Source organism: Stegostoma tigrinum, chromosome 2 (assembly GCF_030684315.1).
Source record: "Stegostoma tigrinum isolate sSteTig4 chromosome 2, sSteTig4.hap1, whole genome shotgun sequence".
NCBI classification, from domain to species: domain Eukaryota; kingdom Metazoa; phylum Chordata; class Chondrichthyes; order Orectolobiformes; family Stegostomatidae; genus Stegostoma; species Stegostoma tigrinum.
In genome coordinates this window covers 27,067,626-27,093,998 of record NC_081355.1, presented here as the reverse complement: position 1 = coordinate 27,093,998, position 26,373 = coordinate 27,067,626, and the positions used below count along the sequence as shown (strand labels likewise).

The 26,373-nt window shown below is 39.1% G+C and overlaps 1 protein-coding gene across 1 annotated transcript in view; it reads right to left on the bottom strand.

Moving 5' to 3' along the window:
• Positions 1 to 26,373, bottom strand: part of stt3b (STT3 oligosaccharyltransferase complex catalytic subunit B) — a 92,861-nt gene that overhangs the window by 37,623 nt on the left and 28,865 nt on the right. Inside the window, exons 3-5 of the mRNA XM_048555741.2 lie at positions 14,839 to 15,126; positions 7,551 to 7,616; positions 5,330 to 5,429 (exon numbers count right to left, since the gene is read on the bottom strand). Of these exons, the coding sequence (XP_048411698.1) occupies positions 5,330 to 5,429; positions 7,551 to 7,616; positions 14,839 to 15,126 (454 nt within the window). The remainder of the gene's footprint in view (positions 1 to 5,329; positions 5,430 to 7,550; positions 7,617 to 14,838; positions 15,127 to 26,373) is intronic.

The following is a 26,373-nucleotide window of genomic DNA, read 5'->3' as shown; positions in this document are numbered from 1 at the left end:
AATATTTTAAGCCAAAATTTTGTATCAGTCTTTAGGATGGAGAACACTATAAACATCGCGAAGATATCACATAAGCAAAATGCTAAAGGAAAAGAAGATCTTGTCACAGCCTCTATCACAAGATAGAATTATTTATCAAATTAATGGGACAGGAGGCAGATGAGTCACCATGATCTGATAGTCGAATCCAAGGGTTTTAAAAGGAAGTGGCTCAGAAATGGTGGAGGCAATTGTTAGAAATGTTCCAGAACACTCAGGGTTCCAACAGATTGCAATCCTGCCAAGAAGGGAGACATAAAGCAGGAAACTATAGGCCAGTCAACCTAACCTCTTTTGGTGGGATAAAGTTAGAGTGCATTATTAATGAAAAAGTAGCAGGAAATTTAGAAAAGCTTAACAATCAAACAATCAACATCACTCTGTGAAAGGTAAATCATATTTGACAAATTTCCGAGAGTTCGAGGGTACAAACAAGCAGAGTTGATAAAGAAGAACTAGCAGATGCAGTGCATATGGGATTAATGGATTTTTTCAGGTCACTAAGTTTCAAATGGTGGACAGTCATATGGCCTTAATTATTTCAATTTACATTGATGATTTAGAGAAGGGACAAAGTGTAATATATGCAAATTTGCTGTTAATACGAAAATAGGTAGGATGGCATCTGTGGTGAGGACAAAGAATCTGCAAGGGGATATACATCAGTTGATCAAGCAAGCAGAAACTTGGCAGATAGAATTTAAGTGTGAGGTCTTGGTTGGAAAAATCAAAAGGCAGACTATTATTTAAATGTCTGAGATTGTCTACCTCAGAAAATTGGGGAGGCTAGATCAAGAAGTATTTAAAGAGGTAGGAGACAGATTTTTGAAATACTGAAATGTCCAGTGGCACTGAGCAGGGGCTGAGTCCTGTGGTAGAATAGCCATGATCTTGTACAATGGAGGTGCATGCTTGAGGGGCAGAATAGCCTACTTTTGCTCCAGTTTCTTGTCATGTTCTTAAGGAACTACTCAAATACTTTCTAATTGTACCAAGGAAGTTCTATGACAAAGAAAATACAGTCATCTGGCTCATCTTTTAACCTCATCAGGCATTGGGCAGAGGATCTTGATGAAAATATGCCAATGTTATATTTTATGTAAAAAAGGTCCTTATTTTAAAAAATTAAAAACAACACAATTAGACCATAGGGCAATAGTTTCAAGGAGATCAAAGGCTGAAATGTTTGTACAAAATGTGGGAAGTTTAGAGCCCCAATGAGCTTCAATCTTTGTTTATTTTAAACAGTCTGCACCAAATGTGGTGCAGTATTATGCCATATGGCACAGGCATTTTATTTGACAAATTTGTTTACACTTCAGTAAGAATATGTATCAGCTCAAAATGAAGTGTGTGTTGTAATTAACTGAAGTGATTCTTAAGTTTGGCTCAAAGCAGATGAGAAAAATAGCAATCATCCATAGAATTCCTACAGTGTGGAAACAGGCCCTTCGGCCCAACAAGTCCACACTGACCCCCCAGAGCATCCCACCCAGACCCATTCGTCAAACGCACCTCATCTAGAACTCCCTGAACAGTATGGGCAATTTAGCACGGCCAATCCACCTAGCCTGCACACCTTTAGACTGTGGGAGGAAACCCACACAGATACAGGGAAAACATGCAAACTCCACACAGACAGTCACCCAAGGGGGAACCAAACCCAGGCCCCTGGCGCCATGAGGCAGCATGCTACCCTCAATTACATGTTAATATCAAGGTAGAGGTCATTTGAAAGAAGTGGCAAGTACAGAAAATTTGTAGTTTCAACTCAGCTTTTATAAAACTCCATTTTCTATTACTATTGCATGGTATCATTTGGCAAAATAATCACTTGCCAAGGAATAAATTACTGGTCTTGTTTGCCAAAGCCGACTTATCATATGAGTTCTTGTTCATTAGATTTGAATCATTTTTGGGAACCCTCGAGGCTTAAATCATGACACAAATCACTTGCCACTGTACTCAAGACATGCATTCTCTGCTCAAACTGCAGATTTATGTCAACCTCTCAATATTTTTGTCTGCAACTCCTGTCTTACTATCCACTGTTGTAATAAGCTGTTTTCACTTAATTCCAGGTTGAAATACTCACTACAGCCAATCTCATATGTAAATATCATTTGAATTGTTATCCAGTTACTTTATTAATTTTACATGGCATTTATTTTTGGACCCACTTTGAACTCATTGCTACATGGGAATTTAAAAATTAATGAAACGTTCCTTTTATAAAAACGTGAGATTTCCTAACTAGTGCACCATCCGAATGTTATGCATGCATACAATGTCAATGTTTGCAATGCCATCTTCAGGCCAATCAGAGTAAAAGCAATTCCTTCCAGAAACAAATGTTAAAATGTCAATTAATGAACTAAATGTTAAAAGTGTTCACTAATGAGTAGACAGTTGGGTTGGAGGCAAATGAGCACAATGTGCCTGTGTTAATTCTGTGTAAAAGCAACTGAACCGGTCACACTCTCCCACCTCTGGAAGCTTTGCAATTATTTTCGCTTTAGATAATTATGCAATACCTTTTTGAAATCTGTGATTGAATCTACTTCCACCATACTGTAAGGCAGTGGATTCGAGATCCTAACTTGTTGCATAGAGCAGGTTTTTTTCATGCTGATTTGATTGTTTTGCCATTGCCTGCTACTTCTATTTATTATGCATCTTAAAATCGGTGGTCAGGTTCTTGCCCTTTTACGAACAGGAGCAGTTTCTCAACATTTACTCTGCCTCATGATTTTGAGTATTTCCATCAAATCTCCTGTCAATCTCTCTTCCAAGGAGAACAGTCTCAGCTAAGCCTAGCCATTTTACTCTTGCAGCTGAAATTCCTCAACCCTGTAATCATTCTTGTAAATCTTTTACGAATTCTCTCAACTTTCTACATCAGTCTTAAAGATACAGTCCAGAACTGGATGCAATGTGAATTGCTGGCTTGGCCTCATCCAGTAAAGGTTCACAAACCACCCATCCTCCTTCCTTCATACTCTATGCCACTATTTATAAAGTTTGGGATCTTGTATGGCTTATAAACCATCTTCTTGTTTGGAAACACAATATCCTAGGGATATTAGTTGGACACGCATATTGTCACTCAGTCTGAAAATTTCCAATGATTATTCAGGAAATAGACTGCTGTGGGGGTACCAGTATTTGACTAGTCTTTGCCAGATTAGATTCCCTACAGTGTGGAAACAGGCCCTTCGGCTCAACAAGTCCACACCGCCCCTTGCAGCATCCCACCCAGACCCATCCCTCTATAACCCACACACACCCCTGAACACTACGGGCAATTTAGCATGGCCACGTTGTTTACTTCACGGAAAAGGAGCCATGTGAGCAAGGGAAATACTACAAATCAAAGCCAAATCATAAAGCCAAAATCGCTGAGATAGAGTGACAATGAAAATTATATATAAAGCATTAGGACAGTTTTTAGTACTGTATGTAACAACATGTTGGCAAAATTAAGCATAAAATATTTATTGAAATGTCAAAATAAATTTTATAAAATGAAAACAGCAGCTATTTCGCCACATGCACAACACTGACCATTTAACCACCCATCTATATATTTGAATGTTTGCTTGTAGCAGAAATCCATGTAATATGCAATCATATCCATCACACATCTGGTATAATTCCATCTAATTAGCTCAACAGCACATTCACATAAAAAGCTATGAAGCATGAATAATGCTAACTAGCTAAGATACTAAATTCAGTAGTAAACAGACCAAGAAGAATCTTCAGAAGTGTCTCTAATAAACAGCACTTAACTGCCATTGCAATGAGGGCGAGTGGTAGGTGGCTTTGAATTTTGTCTGTTAGGGTGTGGGGATTTAGGCAGGTGTGAACGCGCCCATCTTGCAGGACAGAACGGAGCTTCAAGAGACTAGTGTGCACAGCATTGCTGGATCAAGGAAGCAGCCTGTAAGTAATTTCCATCTCTGAACTCACCAGTGTTCCCCTTCCCATCCCTCATGTAGCATCACCAACATCTTGCCGCAAAGTTACCATTATTTTATTTCCTCAGGGTTGGCCACCCTGATTTACTGAGTACCAGAAGGCTTTGTGTCATTGTAAAAGAAATTCTAAACGCTGTAAAAAGATTTGCCTGCATTTTATGATTTGATGAACAATTTCTTCAAGCTTTTGTTTTCTGATGAGAGTTTTTCCTTCAAAACAGCTGTTTGCCAATTTGTCATGAATCTGTAAACAATGCAGTAAAGGGAACTAGCAGGCAGCACTTGGCAATGGTTATTTCCTACTGATACAAGTTTTGCTGGTGTATCTGTCAGAATCTATGTTAAGGCAGATATTGTGTGAGCAACATTGAACAAATTACGTAAGTTAATAAAATTAACACCTAAAGAATTCATGTCAGTTGTAATTTTCAAGAGGTCAATTTCATTTTAGCTTGAAGCGTACAGTTATTTGCTTGGAATGAGACAACACGGCTAGGTATTATACTGCAGTTTCAATGCCCTTGAAAATGCCACAAGAAATCAAGTGTGGCTGTTGAGAATTGGGGAACCGCCTAAACTAGTGATAACTCAGCATTCCATATTTGGTATTTCTTGCATAACATGCTGCCTCATCTAACTGTTACGCTAGTAACTAGCCTTTTGCAAACATAAACACATCTCTATAATGAAAACAGTGAAATAGTCATAAGAATTGTCAAGGTTCTGGCTCACATCAAAGATTTATCAGGCACCATCCTACCCTATTATGAATGTAGTGTACTGGAAATAGAAGGGCTTTTTGGTTCCAGAATGAGTGAAAACTAACATTCCTTTGGCGGTGGGTAAATGGGTCAACAGTCATCTGATTCAGAAGTAGCTGTTCCATGGCTGTTGGCCGAGAGAGGTTAGACAAGTGACTGGCATTGCATTTATGGCCAGCCACCAGAGACCATCACAAAAGGATGCAAGACTAGTGGGAGTGCTCTGGGCCTACTCCTCCATTCTACAGATCAGCTCCAGGAGTGAACAAACATTCTCATCTGTCACGAGTCATATATTTCCTTCCTTTGCCTAATCAAGTAATGTACTACATCAAAACCACTGCTTCTCAATAAACCAGCAGAAAATTACAAAAAATTGTTGGCTGCCTCTATTAGGTAACTGTGATTATGAACAACCTAAAATTAAAATGGCCAACAAAGCATAATTATTAAGTATACAATTCATCTAACAGTCTAAGGCCTAACCAGAGGTATAAGTACACAAAAATGTGTTTTTTGGAACAGAACAATCATGGTGAGTGTACTGACCTATATAGATCCTTCTGCTGAACCTCTGCATCAGTAGCAATACAAACACATGCAGTGGAATAAGGTTGATAATAAACACGTAACCACCCCATGCAGACACCTGAAAATCAATGTGCAAAAATAATTAAACCTAAACTTCAAGTTAGATACAAGTAAAACTACAGTGCATGAAAAAAATTATTCCCATGACCTACAAGACCAGTACTGAAGCTATGAAGATTTCACATTAGATTAACCAAGAATAACATATAGCTGTCCCAGTTCATTTAATTATTTCATCACTGGCTTAGTGCTTGAAGTATTTATCTTGCAGGTTTGGGGAACGAGTTCTGTCATTTCTCAAACTGAGCAGTAGACAGAACTCTGAAGTTCAGCAAAAATTCTTAGATGTGAGTAATAAATGGCTAACTCTCATCCTTCTGTGTCATATCATTTGATGGAATATGTAAATAATACCATTCAAGCTGGACATAAAACGGAGGTCAGTTAGCTTAGTCGATTGAACAGTAGGTTTTGAATGCAGGATGATGCCAACAGGACAGGTTTCTTGCTGGAGTGGCGATGGAGATTTTCATTTCACATTCTAAAATGTGGATGCAATTTAATTTATTAATGCGTTCAGAAAGACTGCCACCACCTCATTAAATGGAGTAGTCTAATGAGTCACTATTCAATGTCCTTCCTTGGTTGTGCTATCTTGAAGGAAGATTGAACAAAAATGAACCTTCTAAATTTTGAAATATATTTACATAACAAGAGACAAATAAAAAGTCAATTATATCAAATTTGCTCTTTCTTGGTTAATATTTATAAAAATTTATAATTGTATGTGTGAACTGTTTTGATTGGTCAGTTTTGGGATGTTTCTGATTTTTTTAAAAATTGGGCAGTGCCTAGTGCACATGCAGTAAATAGAGATTTCAAGCATGTTGCGCACATGCAGCTACCAACAGTTGGTGGTAAAGCAAGATGGGAGCAGTGGTTTTGAGGAGAATGTAAAAAGCTTAAGCCAAGGAGAGACTAACAACAATACCTGAGCTAGAGACCGTATTGGTGAGGGATCAGATTGATGGAAGGAAGGTGATGAAATTATGGATTTTAAGTTGGCAAAATGGAACGGACAGTCCTACCCAGTAGTATAATTCTAACAGACATGCCTCTACATAAAAGAAAAGTCTCAAGGAAGTTGTAAGTATAATGTTACTACCAAACTTGAATCCTAAGCAATGATCGTTAGTTGGAAATCTGTTTTCTTTGATGACAAATGTTGAAATTATTTGATAGATTTCAAGGAAATAGAGCATTAATTTCTCAAATAATACTGAGGTTATCAGATATAAATTTGCCTTTTCAATGCAGAAGAAAATAGTTCCTCATTAGATGTTTAATACGGGTACAAACAATCACAAGATCAGACTCTACACAAAATTGGTATTTATTACCTGTGTTCTATTTTACATGCAGTTTATGTGGCTTTTTGCAGAGCAAACGTTTAAAAGGATAACAAGAAATGTTGAACTTAAAGAAGTACTGTTGCAACAAAGATACAAATCTGACCACAAACTTTTTGTAGGTCTCCACTAGTTGAAACATAGTTTTGGCCTTACTGAGTGCAATCAGTAAACGACACTTGGAAAGGAAAAGATTAAAATCTAAGGAATGCTTACAAAGTATAACATTATTAGGTGCATTCCTTAGTTCTCCATGAGATTTTGTTTAGATATCTATGCGTAATACAGGTAGCTGAGGGAGATATCCAGGTCAATGTGTCCACAGAGAGAAAGGAATGTGTCTTCAGTAATTACCAAAGTTGCTACATTTGCACACAATAATAGTGTATTTTGGGCAAGGGTGTTTATATCTGATTATGAAAATCACCTTTCAGGTCCAATAATTAGGTTTGACTAAGCATACCATAAAATGAAAATACTTAAGGGGCAGGGCACAAACTAGAATGTATTTGGTAAATGCTGGTGAGTCTGGGATTCACAGAAATTCGAAGTACAACAACACAATCAAGTTGCTGCATCACCCCTTGAATCCTTGCAGATTAAACTTTGTTTTTAATAAAGATAAGAAGTGCTCTGGGGAAAGGGAAAAGCAGAATGCAGACTGAATACTAGAAAGATTCATTCACTTAAACAATCAAAGTGTAACATATTGTATTGTTTTTAGCTTTGATAAAATTCTATGGAACTGAACTGAGTTCACTGTGTCTCACCATATAGAAGTAGGACAAGCAGCAACATATTGTCCAGAAAACTGAGCCAGTTTTTACAGATTTGACCTGTTGTGAAAAATGCACAAGATACAATTAAGAACATCAATTTGAAGTTAAATCTATCATAGATCTTCTCCAACACCTGCAATAAAATTGCTCCACTTTTCAATATTAGAAGGCAATACATACTAGATGCATTTTAAATTTGGGTCAAAGCTTGGCTTTGAAGGATTCAAGCATACAAACCCATTTAATCCAGAATTTATACAAAAAAGTTGCATTATTTATATTATTGAGATGTACATCAGTGGATAATGGTCAGATAGTGTCCAGAAAGAAAAAGACTACTACTATTTTTGCTGTTGAATAGTTATCCTGTTATAAGGTTCTGCAATGACATTATCCTTCTATGAAGGATGTTGCACTTCTGTTTGATATGGAGTGGGGGTGGGGCAGGGACCACTGGAGGAGGGAGAGGAGCACAACAATTGCTTCAAAATTACAATGAAAATGTAAGCTTTCATAGCTGAGTACAAAATACGGGTAACAGGATGTTCTGATTCTGCAATGTGAGGTATACAAGGATGGAACATTAAAGTAGCTCATTTTTAATATTAAAATAAGTCACTGTGTAAGCTCACCATGAAATATATTTATTTAATCATCTAAAGGCAGTAGAATCAGATAGGCAGTACAGCGCTAAAACAGGGCATTCACTTGAAAAGAAAAGTTTTCAAGTTGAAGATCAACACTGACTCAACTTCATAAAAAATGCAGGTCCTGTGCAAATGTAGTATTTAGACGTTCTTACATATCAGCTTTTGTCTCAAAGCTAAAAATAACTTTCATATTGGGGGCAACTGCTTGATGATGCCTTGCCCCCCTCTTAAATATTCATGTTCACAACAGACTCCTCTCCTTCAATGTTAAGAATTGAATTTCAGTGCTTCCTCCAAATCATGTCATATGCAAATTGCAAATTAGTTTGACTTTGCAAAAACCCAAATGTAAAACGTCCCGAAGAATATCTTCCTTTAACTAGCCAGTAAGGAGAAAGCATCAGCTGATCCCTGCAATTGATCTGTTTCATGCGCAGTAAAGGCAGATCATATATACAAAGATGATAGGGTGATTGAACAAAGTGAGGAAAACAAAGTTACTCCTGCAAAGAAGGTGCACAAAAAGCAAGATCAACATTAGATTTGAAATTCGAGATCCATTCAGAAGTCTAACAACAGCAGGGAAGAAGTTGCTTTTGAACCCGTGGCCACACATATTTGAGCTTGTGTATCTTATGCCTAAAAGAGGAGATTATAACCGGGGGGGTCTTTGATGATGCTGGCCGGCATTCCGAGGCAGCGAGAAGTGTAGGTGGAGTCAAGGTTGGCTTGCATGATAGGCTGGGCTGTGTTCACAACTCTGTAGTTTCTCAGTCCTGGGAACAGCATTGCCACACCAAGCCATGATGCATTCAGACAGAATGCTGTGATACACCTATAAAAATTGGTGAGAGTCCCTGCATGCCGAATTTCCTTGGACTCCTGAAGATGATAATGAGTTGTTATGCCTTTTTGGCCATCACATCAACTTGCATGGTCCAGGACAGATTGTTGGTGATTGTCACTCCAAAAAACTGGACTCTCAACCATCTCCACCTCAGCTCCATTCATGTAGATAGGGATGTGCCCACCTCCTTGCGTCCTAAAATCAATGATCAGGTCTTCAGTTTTGCTGACACTGATGGAGAAATTGTTATCTTTACACCATCCAAGCACACACACTCTTTCCTGTATTCGGTCTCATCATTGTTTGATATCCGGCCTACATCAGTGGCGTCATCAATGATCTTGTAAATAGAGTTAAATTTGGCCACACAGTCACGAGTGTAAGGGGTATTTTCAATCCCATGCAAGTTATTTTAAAAACAAATCAGGCAAGGCTATCTGAAAAAGTGTAAAGTTTCAACTAATAAAATAGCTAAAAGGTAAGGAAATTGCAAAACATATCAAAGAGATAACAAATTTAATTGTACAAATTTACTTTCTTCAAAAGAGGACAGTAAAACTGCTGTAACAATTATTAATGTGCACATGATGAGGCAAAGTGCTATTTAGAGCACCAAGTTTTGGATTTCCAAGGAAGGACGGAAACTGAGGAGTGATATAATGGCTCAGACAAATCTTCCTCAGAAAACAAAAAGTGAATGTGGTGACAGAACATTAATGACAGCAACAAATAACCTCTCGCCATAAAGTGGCATTAGACATTAAAATCCGAATCACTAGCACTTCTGCCACAGCTCATGGCTCCTATCCACAAACCTGCAAGAATGCTCCTTCAGAGACAGTAGCAACTACAGATGCTGGAGAATCTGGAGATAACAAGGTGTAGAGCTAGATGAACACAGCAGACCAAGCAGCATCAGAGGAGCAGGAAAGCTGGTGTTTCGGGCCTAGATCGTGCTTCAGAAAGGGGGAGGGGAAAAGGGGGAGGCAGATAGAAGATGGATAGAGGTGAAGATAGGTGGAGAGGAGACAGATAGATTAAAGAGGCGTGGATGGAGCTAGTAAAGCTGAGTGTAGGTGGGGAGTTAGGGAGGGGATAGGTCAGTCCAGGGAGGATGGGCAGGTCAAGGGGGTGGGATGCGGCGTGAGGTGGGAGGTGGGAGGAGAGGATAGGTGGGAGAAGGATAGGTTAGGGAGGCAGGGACAAGCTGGGCTGGTTTTGGGATGCAGTAGGGGGAAGGGAGATTTTGAAGCTTGTGAAGTCCACATTGATACCATTGGGCCGCAGGGTTCCCAAGCAGAATATGAGGTGCTGTTCCTGCAACCTTCAGGTGGCATCGTTGTGGCACTGCAGGAGGCCCAGGATGGATATGTTGCCAGAGGAATGGGAGGGAGAGTTAAAAAGGTTCACGACAGGGAGGTGCAGTTGTAGCTTTCATGATAACAAGGATCTGATTTGATATGCGCCATGTTTTATGACTATTGTACCCTTCATGAGGGTTTTTGGCCAGACATCCATAAAATTTCTGTATCAGATACTGCAGCCAAAAGATATGCCCGCATGTCACAACAACGTCAAGTCTAAACAGTATACCTTGAAACACTGTCCTGATAAAGAACTTTTCTAGACTTATCTTCCACCCTCCCACACCCCCACCTCATGGGGATCCTAAAGACCTCTATTAACATGCCCCATTACCCCCACCTCCAAAACACAAAATCAACAGTGAAGCCCTAAGACAGATAGCTCTTACGTATTTGAAAGCCTTCAATTAGGAAGCATCCTCAACGCCTCGAAGTGGAACACAATTCTTTACGGCAACTGTGACATGAAGCTCAAAACAAAATACAACATTCAGACGTAGCTCTCTCCAGCTGTTATCAATCCAGCATTTTTCTTTTGCTTTCTTGCAACAATGAACAGCTCTAAATGCCTGCTAACCAAAACCCCTAGATGCTTTTCCTGCTTAGCTGTATTATCATCTTTCAAAGTGTACACAACATTCTCCCTTCCTCAGATTTAAATGCATGACTTAGCTCTTTTCCTGAATTCCATTTGTACGGACTATCAAGGAAAAATTTTTAGTGATTCCCTGATTTGTCTTTTTGCAATTTACTTAATAACTGACTTCATTCTTGAGGTGCTCCCCACTTCAGAGGGGCAATAATGCAGATGGATGCACAGTACTCAAACAGAAAAAATACCAGAAGTGTAAGTGGACAGTGCAAGACGGGGCCCAACAACTACAGCTCACTAGTGACACAGTTTGAGCATGGAATGTGCAATCAGATAGCAAAAGAAATTAACAAAGCTCGAGGAGGAAAAGGAAATTTGTTCTAACATAACTGATGCAATTGCCATTTCTTTTTTGACATTCCTGAACAACAGCTATAATCCACTTTTAAAAAAAGGAAAATTTGGGAATCTCTCATTTTAAAGAAATACAATTTATACCTTTAACAGATCTACCAATGCAAATTTGTGAATCAATCTGACCGAAATGGCTCTTCCTTGAGCAGAGAGACTCTGGAAGACAAGATGAAATCCTGCATTTACTGATTCAATGAAACAGTCAGCCTATGCAGAACATCAATCACCTAAAGTTGATGCATATTACAGAATGAAGACTGGTCGTGACAGAACAGTCATTAATTTTGTAATGAATGTCAGATGACAACTTAGAAACTGCAGCTCAAATACTCGGTAATTGCTGAAGAATTCCAAGATCAGATATTTGTATTAGTCTTAATCGGATTCCAGAGACGTTTAATTGGGAGTGGCAAATGTTTTGTACAATGTCCACTACAATTAGGTTCTTCACTGGAATACTGCACAAGGCGTATAACACTGGGTGAAGTCCTGCAGGATTCATCATTGGTATTGTTGTTGATGAGTGTTAAGTTGTGACTTGAGAAGCATCCAAATGTTAATAACACTAAACCAATCTCTACATAGTCTACTTTCCTCCCTCCACTTTCTGGCAATACTACCAGTGTAGTTATATAATTTATTATCAGATATTGTTTCATGGTTTATATCCATGAAGTTCACAAGCAATTCATTTTTATTCAACTTTCTGTCTATACCATTGACACAGAAAAACTTCTTGTAGTAGTCTGATACAACAGAGTGGCTTGTTAGGCCATTTCAAAACGGCAGTTCAGAATTAACCAAAATGCTATGAGCCATAAGTAGATCAAACCAGGCAGGAGCGATAGATTTCCTTCCCTGAAGGAAGAGTGATAAATAGTGAGGAGTTTTTTTTTAAAAATTGAGAATTGTGCAAGGATTTTATAGAATTACTGAAGCATTGTGGTGCATAAGTTCATTGCGACTGCTTTGTCTCTCCAAATAAATGTCATGACCTCGTGCCACTTTCTGGCCTATTTCTCATACGCTTGCACGCTGGATAATTTAAATAGAAACAAGGTCCCTTTGAATTCCTCTATGGAACACCACACTTACAGGCAGTGCGTTCCAAACCTAAACAACCATGAAAAGTTTTTTCACACATCACATTTGCTTCTTTGAAAATCACAATACCTACACAAACTCATTCTTGATCTTTTCTCCCCATATACTCTTTCCAGTCTTCACATAATTTTGAAAACTTCTATCAGATCTCCTCTTAGCCTTCTTCTGTCTAAGAACAGTCTTAACATTGCCCATCTAACTCTGTGGGTGAAGTTTCTCAACCCTGGAACCAAATTTGCAAATCTCTTCTGCACTCCAATGCATTCCATTTTCTTGCAATGTGGCTTATCAGAACCTGTATACAATACTACAGCTGAGGTCTAACCAATGTCATACCAGTTCATTATCATGTCCTTATTCTTGCCCTTTATGTCCACATGATGAAAACCTAGGATACTGTATGCTTTATAAACTGTGTCTCTGCCTGTCTTGACACCCTCAATCTGCGCACTTATCTGTATGCAGGTCCCTCTGCTCCTGCACCATCTTTAGAATCACACCCATTTATACAATCTATCCATGGTCTTCTTACCAAACGTATCACCTCTCAATACTTTGACAAATGCAAAAGGGTAGCAGTAAATATTACACAACTTGACTGGCAATACTGTTTATGGGCTCAACATGTTTCACCTTGACAAAATGGGATTTCGTTTAGTTCTTGGATTCTGTTACTGCTGTAATTGCCAGTGATCCTACCTACTATTACTTGACACGAATGACATACTGCTGTCCTCGGAGGGCTGCCTGAAGTGTTAAACTGGTCTTTGAACCCATCTCGTGACAGCATGTTCATTTTGCAAGCCTTCAAAAATCAGGATCTGGTTGCCACTCTGTTTCTTGTGCACAGACTCCTTAGGGTTCACAGGAGGAATGAATAGTCATTAAGATAGTTGTCCAGCAGTACCTCAAATTTGGCACATCTTTTGAAAACTCAAGTAGCCAGATTTTCCACATTCATTCTAAGTTGATTTGTGATCCAAATGGGGTTAGGCGCTTGCAATGATTGTCGAAATGGACAAAAATCTGAAAACTGTTAATACTTGAAATTTAGGGATAACAAAGTGTAGAGATGGATGAACACAGCAGGCCAAGCAGCATCTTAGGAGCACAAAAGCTGACGTTTTGAGCCTAGATGCTTCATCAGAAAAGGGGAAGGGGGAGAAGGTTCTGAAATAAATAGACAGAGAGGGGGAGGCGGATTGAAGATGGACAGAGGAGACGATAGGTGGAGAGGAGACAGACAAGTTAAAGGAGGCAGGGATGGAGGCAGTAAAGGTGAGTGTACGTGGGGAGGTAGGGAGGGGATAGGTTAGTCCGGGGAGGATGGACAGGCCAAGGGGGCAGGATGAAGTTAGTAGGAAGGAAATGGGGGTGCGGCTTGACGTGGGAGGAGGGGATAGGTGAGAGGAAGAACAGGTTAGGAAGGCAGGGACGAGCTGGGCTGGTTTTGGGATGCAGTCGGGGGGGGGGGGGGGGGGGGGCAGATTTTGAAGCTTGTGAAATCCACATTGATACCATTGGGCTGCAGGGTTCCCAAGCAGAATATGAGTTGCTGTTCCTGCAACCTTTGGGAATCATTGTGGCACTGCAGGAGGCCCAGGATGGACATGTTGTCTAAGGAATGGGAGCGGGGAGTTGAAATGGTTCGCGACTAGGAGGTGCAGTTGATTATTGTGAACCGAGTGTAGGTGTTTTGCAAAGCGGTCCCCACGCATTTAGCCAGTTTTGCTGTAGTACTTATTTTCACTCAATGCCGCTTTACCAGGATTGCAATTTAAAAAATTAAATCCTGGGCATTACACTTATGATACAAAAAAAGTGCAGAAGTTTGTTAGCTATTTCTGAAATATATCATTTACATTTAAGTGACAGAGTTCACTTCTCTCAAGAGTGCTTATATCGTCAAGAATCAGAAATGGTCTTAACTACATTCAGCATTTGCAGCTATAAACGTCAAAACCAAAACTTAACTATAAGTGTTTAGAATTAAACAAAATTACTAGAATAGCCTTGACCACCCATTACAGTAACAAAAACTTAATCAAACTGATTTAACGTCATCTTACAAATGTTATAACTTCGGAAGCAATGCCTTTTTCACACTAATTTATAATTTAATTTGGTACCAAGGAACATTTATTCAAACCCGAGTGTCAACATTTCAACAGCTTGTTGAAATTTAAATTCCACTTACCAGCTCCCCAACAGTAACCACCACCCATCTCCCATCCTACAAAACACAGGTATGATTAATTTTCTACGAAAACCATTCTGAATTTCAGTTACATTTATATGGATGACTTACCCACAGGTAGTATGTAAATTGTAATGCAAAAATAGCTATTCCTTCATTATCGAATGAGCCTGCCACTGATCGTGATATATAGCCTGGTACAATAGCGATGAAACAAGCAGCAAGTAGTCCTGCCCCTTGATTCCACAGCTCCTTAGTGAGAAGAAACGTTGATATTGATGTAAGACCACTGAACACTGGAGCAAGAAAGACACAGACATCCCGGATGTGGACTGTTATATGAAGCGTATTCAAAATCCAGTGTATACAGCCTGCTGTAACCATCAAGCCAGGATACACCTGCATGAGAAGAAAAAATAAACGTTAATTACATGGAAATACTTTAACTAAATCTCTCTTACCTATGGATTTGTTTTTACTTTCAAACATTTAAAAGCAAACTATGTAATTTAAAAATATGTTTGACAGCACAGTTCCTAAAGACATTATGAAACTGAATCCGTAACGAGTACACAAACACAATAAAACATCCCAAGATGCTTCACGGGAGCAATCAGACAGAATGACAGTCAAATGAGGTAATCTGACATTTGACCAAAAGCTTGGTCAATGAGTTTGATTGAAGAAATAAATAGGAGGAGGAGAAATAAAAAAGGTCAGAGTGGCGAGGTTTGGCAACAAATTCCAATGCTTCAATAGCTAGTTAAACAATTGGCAATAGCATGGCATAGGAAATTGGATGGAATGAATATATTTGTGGAGTTACTCGAATCAAAGGAAATTTAAAACTACTCACTTTGAAATACTACACAACTTGGGGTATAGCCATTGTTGAAAATGGTACTGACCTCAAATTACAGATCACAATCCACACTAGATCAAAGGTTTTTTGGAGTTGTGAGCATAGAGATTCCTACTTGGGAGCTAAACCTGTGCTCTGTCGCCCTATTCAGCAGCTAGAACTACTTTCATGGGTCAGACAAAAATCTGGAAACAGTAAAATGGGTTCACAGTGGGGAAAAGGTGTGGGAAACACCTGAGTTTTAGTAAGCTTAGCGCACTTCTACACAAAACACTATCTTCTTCCGCCATCTCATGACCTATGACCTTGAAACAGACAGACTGTGGCAAACACTCAACATATGCCTCAAGGAGTAACTTCAAAATTCCATCCACCATTTGAGAAACATTCACAACCAAGTTATTATCCACTTTCTGCATGCTGTTAATTTCCAACACTGCATGCACTAGAAGTACAGCCTCCAGTATGTCAGTCAGATCAAGCTGATAAACCTGTTGTCAGATTTGGAATTAACATAAAAGGAACAGTCTTGCGAATACATGCTAGGCTCCATTTTTGTGTCTTCCAAAGACTTCAAATCTTTTCTGACATACCACTTCCCTTAACAATTTACTCAAACACATTCCTTCTGTAATCACATTTTAGAACACTTAAGTATGTATTTTTAAAAGAAACCGCTGAAAGAAGAAGAATCTTATCAAAACTTTTCATCTTGCACTCAGCAAGACAATCAGAAAGCTTTAAAAAAACTTCAAACAAAAACTAAAATTAAACACGAAGGCTACATAATGGATTTTTAAAATCATTGTTTTAAAAAAAATCCTCATTCTGAACAAAGATAACTGGACTTGAAATGTTCCCTCTTCATAGGTGCTGCTAGGACTGAGTTTCTCCAACACTGTTTTGGTTGGGTTAAAAAATTTACTCTGATTTGCATATTATAATAGTCAACAATAAATATCCGAGGAGGATGTACCAAATTAGGCAGTTCAAACTCTGTTTGAGCAGTAAGCACACCAAACGTTTGAAGTTAAGTTACAAAACTGCAAGAGTTTCTACATGTATTAAACTTGAAAATGCCATTTTGAAAATACTCAAATAGTAGACACACGGATACAAGCATGATGCAAACTGAACACAGCACATGCATCACAGTCACAGGACAAAGGTGACGTTACTATCTTCTGAAGAGATGCAGAGGTTTTTAAACTGAGTCACCGTTGTTATTTTGAGTTGGAATCAGCTGACAATCCACTAGAAAGCAATCATCACTGGACTGTCTGCATTCACTTGTTCAACAGCTAGCAATAGAACAGTAGCAGAGGTCTGAAAGAAGTTGCTTCATAATTTATGTGTTTGATGAATGAAGAAACTACTATTTAAAATTTACTAAAACTCACTTATTATGTTCTTAAAAGTTAGGTTTTCGTTATTGAAGTTGTGTGATTCAGAATGCCATTATGTAAGTGAGGATGCATTCATATGCCCAAGATATACTTTGGTAGCGAGTTTTAGTGACCCATTATCACTAGTATCCTTACATACAGATGAGGAAGGACCCCACTTTGATTGGGGCAACACATCAATCCTAGGACAAGCCAAACAGAGCCACGCACGAGAATTCCTAGCAGCATGGCATTCCAACCAGAACTCCATCAACAAACACACTGGCTCCCAATCAATCTACCAACCTCTGAGAAAAAGAACAGGAAATGACATCACCAACCCAAGGAAACCTAAACACATAAATAGAAAGCGGGACATAACACCAGCGCCTCACTGATGTTACCTAGAACGGTGACGAAACGTCTGAAAACGAACCTTCCAGCTCAGCGAGCAAACTTACATCCATATACTTTGGTGCGCAGTACTCACTCTATATTGAGTGTTCATTGTGTGTGAAGGCACTGTTCAAGATTCAATTAACCACATATATGAAAATACTGATATGTCTGAATGTTGATATGTCTGAATGTACAGCCATAATAGCCAGCAATTACTGCCTTAGTACCAAGATTTACAACAAGCAATATGATAAAAAATGGCCATTCCTTATAACCAATTTCCAATACCAGCTGTTGCTTCTAACACTGGCCTGCATACAACATGTGATTTGATAGCAAATGACAGCCATAAATGCTCAGTACCAAAGAAAATATAGCACAGAAATTGGTCATTGTAGCATGACTGTTCATGTTTCTTTTGATTCTCAACTCACCCTTTCTCTAACTCATCCGTAGAGTCCTGTATTTCCTCTGTCTTCCATGCTTATCCCTAAAATGCATTATAGGCATGCCTCAACTTAAAGTAGTAGCACACTGCTGATCTCTTCCTGACTTAGATTTGTTGAAAAACATCTTATATTAATGGTCTCTGGTTTAATGCTCCCCAAACTCTACTTTTTTTAAGTTTAAAGATCTCCAATAAGTCACCTCACATCCTTCCTCAAACATAAATAACTTATCAAAGCCTCTATCACAAACACAGAAGAAACTCCACAGCCCAGCAGCATCTGCGGAGAGAAACAAAGTGAACACCAAGTGCGATAGGAGTCTTCCTTTGGAAGAAGTCACACTGGACTCAAAATGTTAACTCTTCCATTCCGCAGATCCTGCCAAACCTACTGAGTTTTTTCAGCAGTTTGTGTTTGTTTCAGATTTCCAGAAGCTGCAGTATTCTGCTTTTACTTGCAAGATTCTAATAATGTGGCTACATGAACTGTAAAGGGAGTCTGGCCTAAACAAGGTAGAGTGCATTTTTAAACAGAACTTTATTCATATTTTCAACTGTCTAGGAATATACCTAACTGACTGTTTGTTTTGCTTTTCTAATGGCTTTATTAATTTGCAATATTATTTTGTGATCTGCAGATGTGTACTCCCAAATCCCTTTGTTCATACAGCTCATATATTCCAAATAATGTGACCTTATTTTTCTTACCAAAATGTAATATCTCATTTATCAGCTAATTAAATTAAACTTGCAGAGTAGGGTTACAAATTTAGTTGTTGCATTTTTAAGAGCCTGGTTAGAGAGTTACTACTGGCCTACATCTTCAGATCAAGTTTTAGTATTGTTCTGTGTTAGAACAAAAAAAAGGTAGAACAAGTTTGGATGCTTGAAACAGAAGTCTTTGTACATTTAATAGCACTATGACACTTGGTTTACAGGATTCCCTCAGAATTACACTTGGTCTCAAAAGTAACCTTGTAAAGAAGGTGGCATAACAGTACGTGTGCAATTGAAAAGTACAATGCTGAGACCTCGTGGTTCTTGATATATCCAGACTAGGACTGAAAATTGTTGACTTACTCGGGGGATGAAGGTAAACAAAACTCAAGATTTTCTCCCCCAGTGAAATTCTTCTGTGTGAAATTGCTTAAAACGTTTAAGAAAAAAATACAATGTTTTCACTGGGTAACCATCCAGTCATGACTCCTTTGTTATTTGGTTTCCTCAATTAGTGTTTGTATTGTAAACAGCACAGTTGAAACATTACAATACTTAGAGCTATTCTAAATCCAAGTGTCTTTAGGTAACCATGATATACAGTGGGACAACTGAATACCAAACATGATATTTTTAGTCTCATAAGATCAATGACCTCTGGAATCGCTTTCAGGTCAGTGTGACGAATTCCCTTGTTTGGCAAGTGCTCTTCCAGGAGACACCCATTGTTGATTTTAACTGCACCTAATGACGCTATAACACTCAAAGAGCACTTACTGCACATGTTCAGGAGGAGCTAGTACTGGCTAAACAGAAACTTCTAATTCCTGACCCAGGGATTCTTACGGCAGTGATAACGTTTCTACCTCTGGGCCAGGAGGCATGGTGTAAAGTTCCACCTGGTCTAGAGGTGTGGGGGAACATTGCATTTCACTAATCAGCCTATTCAAAATGCTTAGTTGTTGGGCCCTTGTGGTACAGTGATGGTATTCCTAATTCTGAACCAGGAGGGCCAGTCCTACCTGCTCCAGAGATGTGTTGTAACATCTCTAATATCTGACTCTGCTTTGATGAGATCACTGCCTCCAATGTACATGTGCAAATCAACTTTGCAATTGGTGTCAGGAGAGTCAGTGGGCTTTGAAAGGAATGAGACTGGCTCATGATTTTAGCTTGAAGAAAACAGACAGTTAAGGAATTTCTGGTGAAACAATTTATTTTAAGAAAGTTTAAATTCTTTGAACAAGAACAATCTGTTAAGTTCATGATTAAAACTTCATTAATGGAATGTGGGCACCAGCTAGATGGACCAGCATTTATTACTCATCCCTAGTTCCCTTTCTGAACTTTGCGGTCCATTTAGTATGTGTAACCTTAACAATACTGTTAGAAAGAGTTCCAGGAATTTGACCCAGCAACACTAAAGGAACAAATGGCTTGAAAGCAATTATAGGTGATGGTGCTCCTATGTATCTGCTTTTCTTGTTCTTCCAAATGGTACTGGGTTTGGTAGGTGCTGTCTTGGGAGACTTAGCAGTTACAGCAGTATGCTGAAAATCACTACATGCAAACAGTGCAAGATAGCAGTTTAAAAATATAATTTGAAGCCAGACAATCTCAACTAGGTCTTTAATCAGGAGCCTTTGCCTCCACCTAAAGTTTAGAAATTTCAAACTTAAAAAAAGGTAGAGTTACCTCCAGCATTTTTTTTTAAATTGTCAATTTCTGGAAGCCATTTACAAACCTAAATAGATGCTCAATCTTTGCATACCAGTTTAAAAAAATGCTGCACTGCACCATAGACTAAAATCTCAGCAGCAAGCAGACATTCCCACTTAGATCTGTTTCTACTTCACAGGAAATCAGATTGACAGATTTTGACATTTAGCTGAACTTTCAAATTAAGTTATGTACTTTGCATTATTTTCACACTGATAATAAGACAGAATTGCAACTGAGCTGCATAACCCCATATGGCAAACATGTCTTTTCTTCTAATTAGCAGAGGATGAAGACAAGTCTTAGAAAAAAGCAATATTGTTTGATGTCTGTGGTTTGGTATGTTATTATTCTAGTTTTATTCTATTAGTTTTCTAATTATATTGTGTTCTTGCTGCATATATGATTATTTCCTCTACTAGATACCGATAAACTTCAATCTTTTCTTTCTGAAATGGTGATCAATTTCCTACCTAATTTCTCCAAATTCACTTCCTGTATTTTCAGGCTGCCTGTTCACTTCCTCGTCCTTATTCGAATAAGCTTCCCCTTTTTATAAAAAGGCTGCATTCACTTTTTAAACATCAGTAGGTTACTTACAATTACCTGTTATAAGAACTTGTTTCCTGACTTGTGTTTAACTATTATATTCAATTCTGTTCAATCAGCCGTCCGAAATTCCACATGTTCATTCTCTGGCCTAGCATACTTTATTCAATACTAGACAAGGAGCTAAACCTGATCTTTTCTTGGGAAATAAGGCAGGGCAAGTGACTGACATGTCAGTGGGGGAGTACTGTAGGATCAGTGATCATAATTCTATTAGTTTTAAAATAGTTATGAAAAAAAGAAACAACTGATCTGAAAGTTAAAGGTTAAATTGGAGTTAGGCCAATTTTGACATTATTAGGCAAGAATCTTCAAAAGTTGATTGAGAGAGGCTATTTGCAGGTAAAGAAAAGGAAGGAAAGAAAGAGAGAGGCCTTCAAATAGGAGATAACAAGAGTCCATAGGCAGAATGTTCCTCTTAGGTGTGAACGGCAAGGCCAATAAGTGTAGGGAATGTTGGACGACAACAGAAATTGAGACTATGGTCAATAAAAAGGAGGCATATGGCAGGTAGACATAGCAGGGATCAAGTGAATCCCAGGAGTAAAAGTGCAGTAGGAGGATACTTTAGTGGGAAATCAGGAAGGCAATAAAGGGGACATGAGATTTTTTGGCACATAGAGTTAAAGAGAATTCAAAGAGATTCTACAAATACATTACAGGGAAAAAGTAACTAGGGAAAGAATAAGGGCCCTTAAAGATCAACAAGGCATCACAGATGGACAAGATACTAAACAAGTATTTTCCTTCAAGATTTACCGTGGTGAAGGATACAGAAGCTGGAGAACTTGGGGGGAGAAAAATGAGAGCTTGAAATGTGGCCATATTACAGAACAGGTGATGCTGGAGGTCTTAAAATGCATAAAAGGTAGATATTTCCCCAGGACCTAATCAGGCGCAACTTGACGTCAGTGATGGCTAAGTTGTTGGAATTCTGCGGGACAGGATTTACATAAATTTGGAAAGGTAAGGACTGATTAGGGAGAGTCAACATGGCTTTGTGTAGGGGAAATCATGTCTCTCTAACTTGACTGTTTTTTTTGGAGATGTGACAAAAGAAAATTGATGAAGGCAGAATGGTAAATGTTGTCTATGTACTTCAACAAAGCATTCAACAATGACAGACTGGTTAGCAAGGTTAGATCATGAGGAATCCAGGGGGAGGTAGCCAATAGGATACAAAATTGCCTTGAAGGTAGTGGGCAGTGGGTTGTTTCTCGGACTAGAGGCCTGCGACCAGTGATATGTTGCAAGGATTTTGGTACTGAGCCCACGGTCTTTCATCATTTTTATAAATGATTCAGATGGGAATATAACAGGCATGGTTAGTAAGTTTACAGATGGCAAGCAAAATTAGTGGTGTAGTAGACGGTGAAAGTTATCGCAGAGTATAACAAGACCTTGATCAGATGGGTCCATTGGCCGAGGAGTGGCAAATGTGAGATGTTGCATTTTGTAAGGCAAACCAGGGCAGGATTTATACAGTTAATGGTATGGCCCTGGGGAGAGTTGCTGAACACAAATGGACCAAAATTAGAGGTTATAGGTTTAAGAGGAAGTGGTGGAAGCAGGTACAATTATAACATTTAAAAGGCACTTGGATGGGTACATGAATAGGAAGGGTTGAGGGATATGCACCTAATGCTGACAAATGGGATTAGATCAGTTTTAAACATCTGTTTGGCATGAGCATTTTGGACCGAAGGATCTGTTTCTATGCTGCATGACTCTTTGACGTGAAAAGTTCCTTCTTGCAATATGGGCATTGCTGACAAGGTTGACATCTTTTGTCACCATAACTGCTCTCTAAGTCCAGCAGTGAAGAGTCAAGCACGATCACATGCTTCTGATTACATCAGCCAAACTAGTCAAGATCATATTTCATTCTGTAAAAAGGTACAGGCAAAATAAAACTACTTTGTGGCCTCTCCTATAGAAACCAGCATGTTTTATCCCTCAGATTTTTTTTAGGCTAAATTCAGTCTTGGTCACCTTGCAATTGAAAATCAGAAGCTCTGAATCACCAGTCCAATGTGAAGGGCTTTGACATTATGTATTGATTATTCAATGGAGATGCAGACTGACTGCATAAGAAAACCTATTATTTCACACAAATCAAGAATGATTATTTTTCAAGTGGTCACAAACCAGAAGTGACAGGAAACCACAAAACTCCTTTGCCTAAATAGACAGATAAGATGTGTATTTCACAACTTTCTTCCTTGAAGTTTCTGAACAACTTAAAACTATGTGCTATGAGAAAAATAAAAATAGTTTAAGAGGCGAGTTGTCTGGGTAGACATGACAAATTAAATTTCACATAAAAGCAACACTGTTGTTCCTACTTGCCCACAGCCCCGCTATTTCCTTTATCTCAGATTCTACTTTGAAAGACAACTGAAGTCTCCATCTGCCAACCACTCAATTATGTATTGTGAACAGTTTGCTTCAGAATAAAACATTTTCCCTTATGTTGCCACTAATTGCCCACAGCGCACATGGGCCAAATTGCCCAGTGTCCAGGGATGTGTAGGGTAGGCGGGTTAGCCATGGGAATGCAGGGTTACAGGGATTGGATAGAGGGGGATGTGCCTGACTGGGATGCTTTTCGGAGTTTCGGTGTAAACTCGATGGGTCGAATGGTCTACTTCCACATTGTAGGGATTTCAGTGATTCTTTCGCCATTCATCTTTTATTAGTATTCTGTAGTTGCAACCCTGCCGCAACAGATACTGAATTTCCAGCCCCTGGAAGTACTGTTGCAAAAAAAACTTCTTCCACACATTCTCTAACACCTTCACTTCCTCATGAAGGAAGTATCAGTTGAGGCCCAGTGTTTAGTAAAAGTTCAATATTTGTATTTGATGCCTCTATTTATAAAAGGTCAGGATCCATTTCACCATGCCTTATTATTATTTTCTCAATCTGCCATGCCACATTCCATAACTTATCCAGCGTGCATATTAGATCAATGTTCCTGTACCCTTTTTTGATTATACATTTTAGATCATAATATCTTTGCTCATTCTTCCTAACAAAATATATCCCTTTCCAAGTCAGCTTCATCTGCTAATTGTCTGTCCATTCCACCAGCCTATGCGCAAATCCTCGGGATGTTTATCCTTGCTCTCCACACAGCTAATAATTCCAAGTTGTCCCATCTGAAAATTTTAAAAATGTGCCCTCTGCAAAGCCTATGGTTAATAGTATATACATCATGAAAAGCAGCAGTCCAGGTATCATTCCCTACGGAACCCTGCAATACCTGGGACAGATAGGAATGTGGTGTTAAGTACACAATCAGGTCCGTCATGATTTTATTAAGCAACAGACCCAATGGGCTGAATGTCCTACTCCTGCATCTTGTTTAAAATCATATGTTTGCTATGTTTAGCCAACTCTATCAATTTTCCTACCGTACCTTCTATTCCAAGAGCGTAAACTGGAATAACAAAGGGAATTATTTTGATTAATATGGTTGAAAGTGTTGCACTTCCAAAAAGGCTTTTGACAAAGTCCACCACTTTGAACCATATTAAAATAATTCCCTTTGTTATTCCATCAAAAAATCAAATTAAACATGATTTTCCCTTTCATTTATACTGGCCTTCCTTCATTAATCCACACTTGTTCAATACACTGGAGTTTTGTCCCAGATTTTTCTAAAAGCTTTTTCAGAGGTTAAACTAGCTGCCCTGTAGTTACTAGGTTTATCACATTGTTCTCTGAACAAGGTTGCAATGACTACAATTCTCCAGTCTTTTGTACCCACTCCTGCACCCAAGAATAGATGATCATGACCAATGTATCTGCAATTTTGTCTCCTAAAAACTGTAAATGCGTGCAAAACCATCCCAGTGACTTGGTAGTAAACTTAAGCAGAGCTAAGCAAGTCCTTCCTATACTTCCCCTTCATTAATTTTTAGCCCACTGAACTACCTCTTCACTCACTAGCTTCAGCAATATCTTCCTTGGTAAAAATTAAACACAATTGTATGCATGCAGTTTCTCAGCCATGTCTTCGCCTTCACAGATAGATATCCTTTTTGGATCCTAGATCAGCCTATCCCCCCAGGAGGTAATTATTTTCCACAAGTTTCACTTTCATTTTCCTACTTTTCAGCCTGGTTCTTACTTTATTACCTGCCATTTGTAATCCTTATTTGTTTCATACTACTTTCTCACTCTTCCTCCACCAGCCAAGAAGCTCCAGCCTGACCCTTCCCACTTTATAAGAATGTACACTCACCCTCTACTTAAACCACCTCCTCTTTAAAGGAAGCCCATTGTTCCATTACAGCTTTGCCTGCCAATCTTTGATTTCTATTTATCAGAGTCAACTCTGTTCTCAGCTCACTGAAAGTGACCCTGCTCCAATTATCTGTCCTTACAATTTAGCCAGTGAAGAAACCAATGGGCATAAAACTTTACTTGTATATCTCAGTCTTTAACAGCCATGTAAATATTTTTAGGGGGTAGTTATTATTAGAAATCTGGCAGCAAATTCATGGAGCAAATCTTACAAATTGCAACAAGATAACGATCAGTGAATTTGTTTTTATTGATTTTAGTTGCAATATAACTTTTAGTCATGACAAAGAGGAGAACTCACATGCTCATCTTTGCATTGTGCAGCAATCTTTTTACTTTTGTCCAAGTGGACAGATGGAGCCTTGATTTAACATCTCATCTGAAAGACAGCACTTCAGGCATTTCAGCACTATAGTGGATTGTCAGCTTACATTAAGTGCTCAAGTCTCGAGTGGGGGGCTTGAACACAATCTAGACTTAGAGGTAACTAGTAGCATTGAGCCACAGGCAACATAGCTCTGCAGCTCCGTTTCTAGGCAGGGTAAGTATCATGGTACTTCAATGATAATGGGAACTGCAGATGCTGGAAATTCCAAGATAATAAAATGTGAGGCTGGATGAACACAGCAGGCCAAGCAGCATCTCAGGAGCACAAAAGCTGACGTTTCGGGCCTAGACCCTTCATCAGAGACGGGGATGGGGGGAGGGAACTGGAATAAATAGGGAGAGAGGGGGAGGCAGACCGAAGATGGAGAGTAAAGAAGATAGGTGGAGAGGGTGTAGGTGGGGAGGTAGGGAGGGGATAGGTCAGTCCAGGGAAGACGGACAGGTCAAGGAGGTGAGATGAGGTTAGTAGGTAGCTGGGGGCAAGGAGGTGGGATGAGGTTAGTAGGTAGCTACCTACTAACCTCATCCCACCTCCTTGACCTGTCCGTCTTCCCTGGACTGACCTATCCCCTCCCTACCTCCCCACCTACACCCTCTCCACCTATCTTCTTTACTCTCCATCTTCGGTCCGCCTCCCCCTCTCTCCCTATTTATTCCAGTTCCCTCCCCCCATCCCCCTCTCTGATGAAGGGTCTAGGCCCGAAACGTCAGCTTTTGTGCTCCTGAGATGCTGCTTGGCCTGCTGTGTTCATCCAGCCACACATTTTATTATCATGGTACTTCAATGCTCAGTTTAGAATGGGAAATCA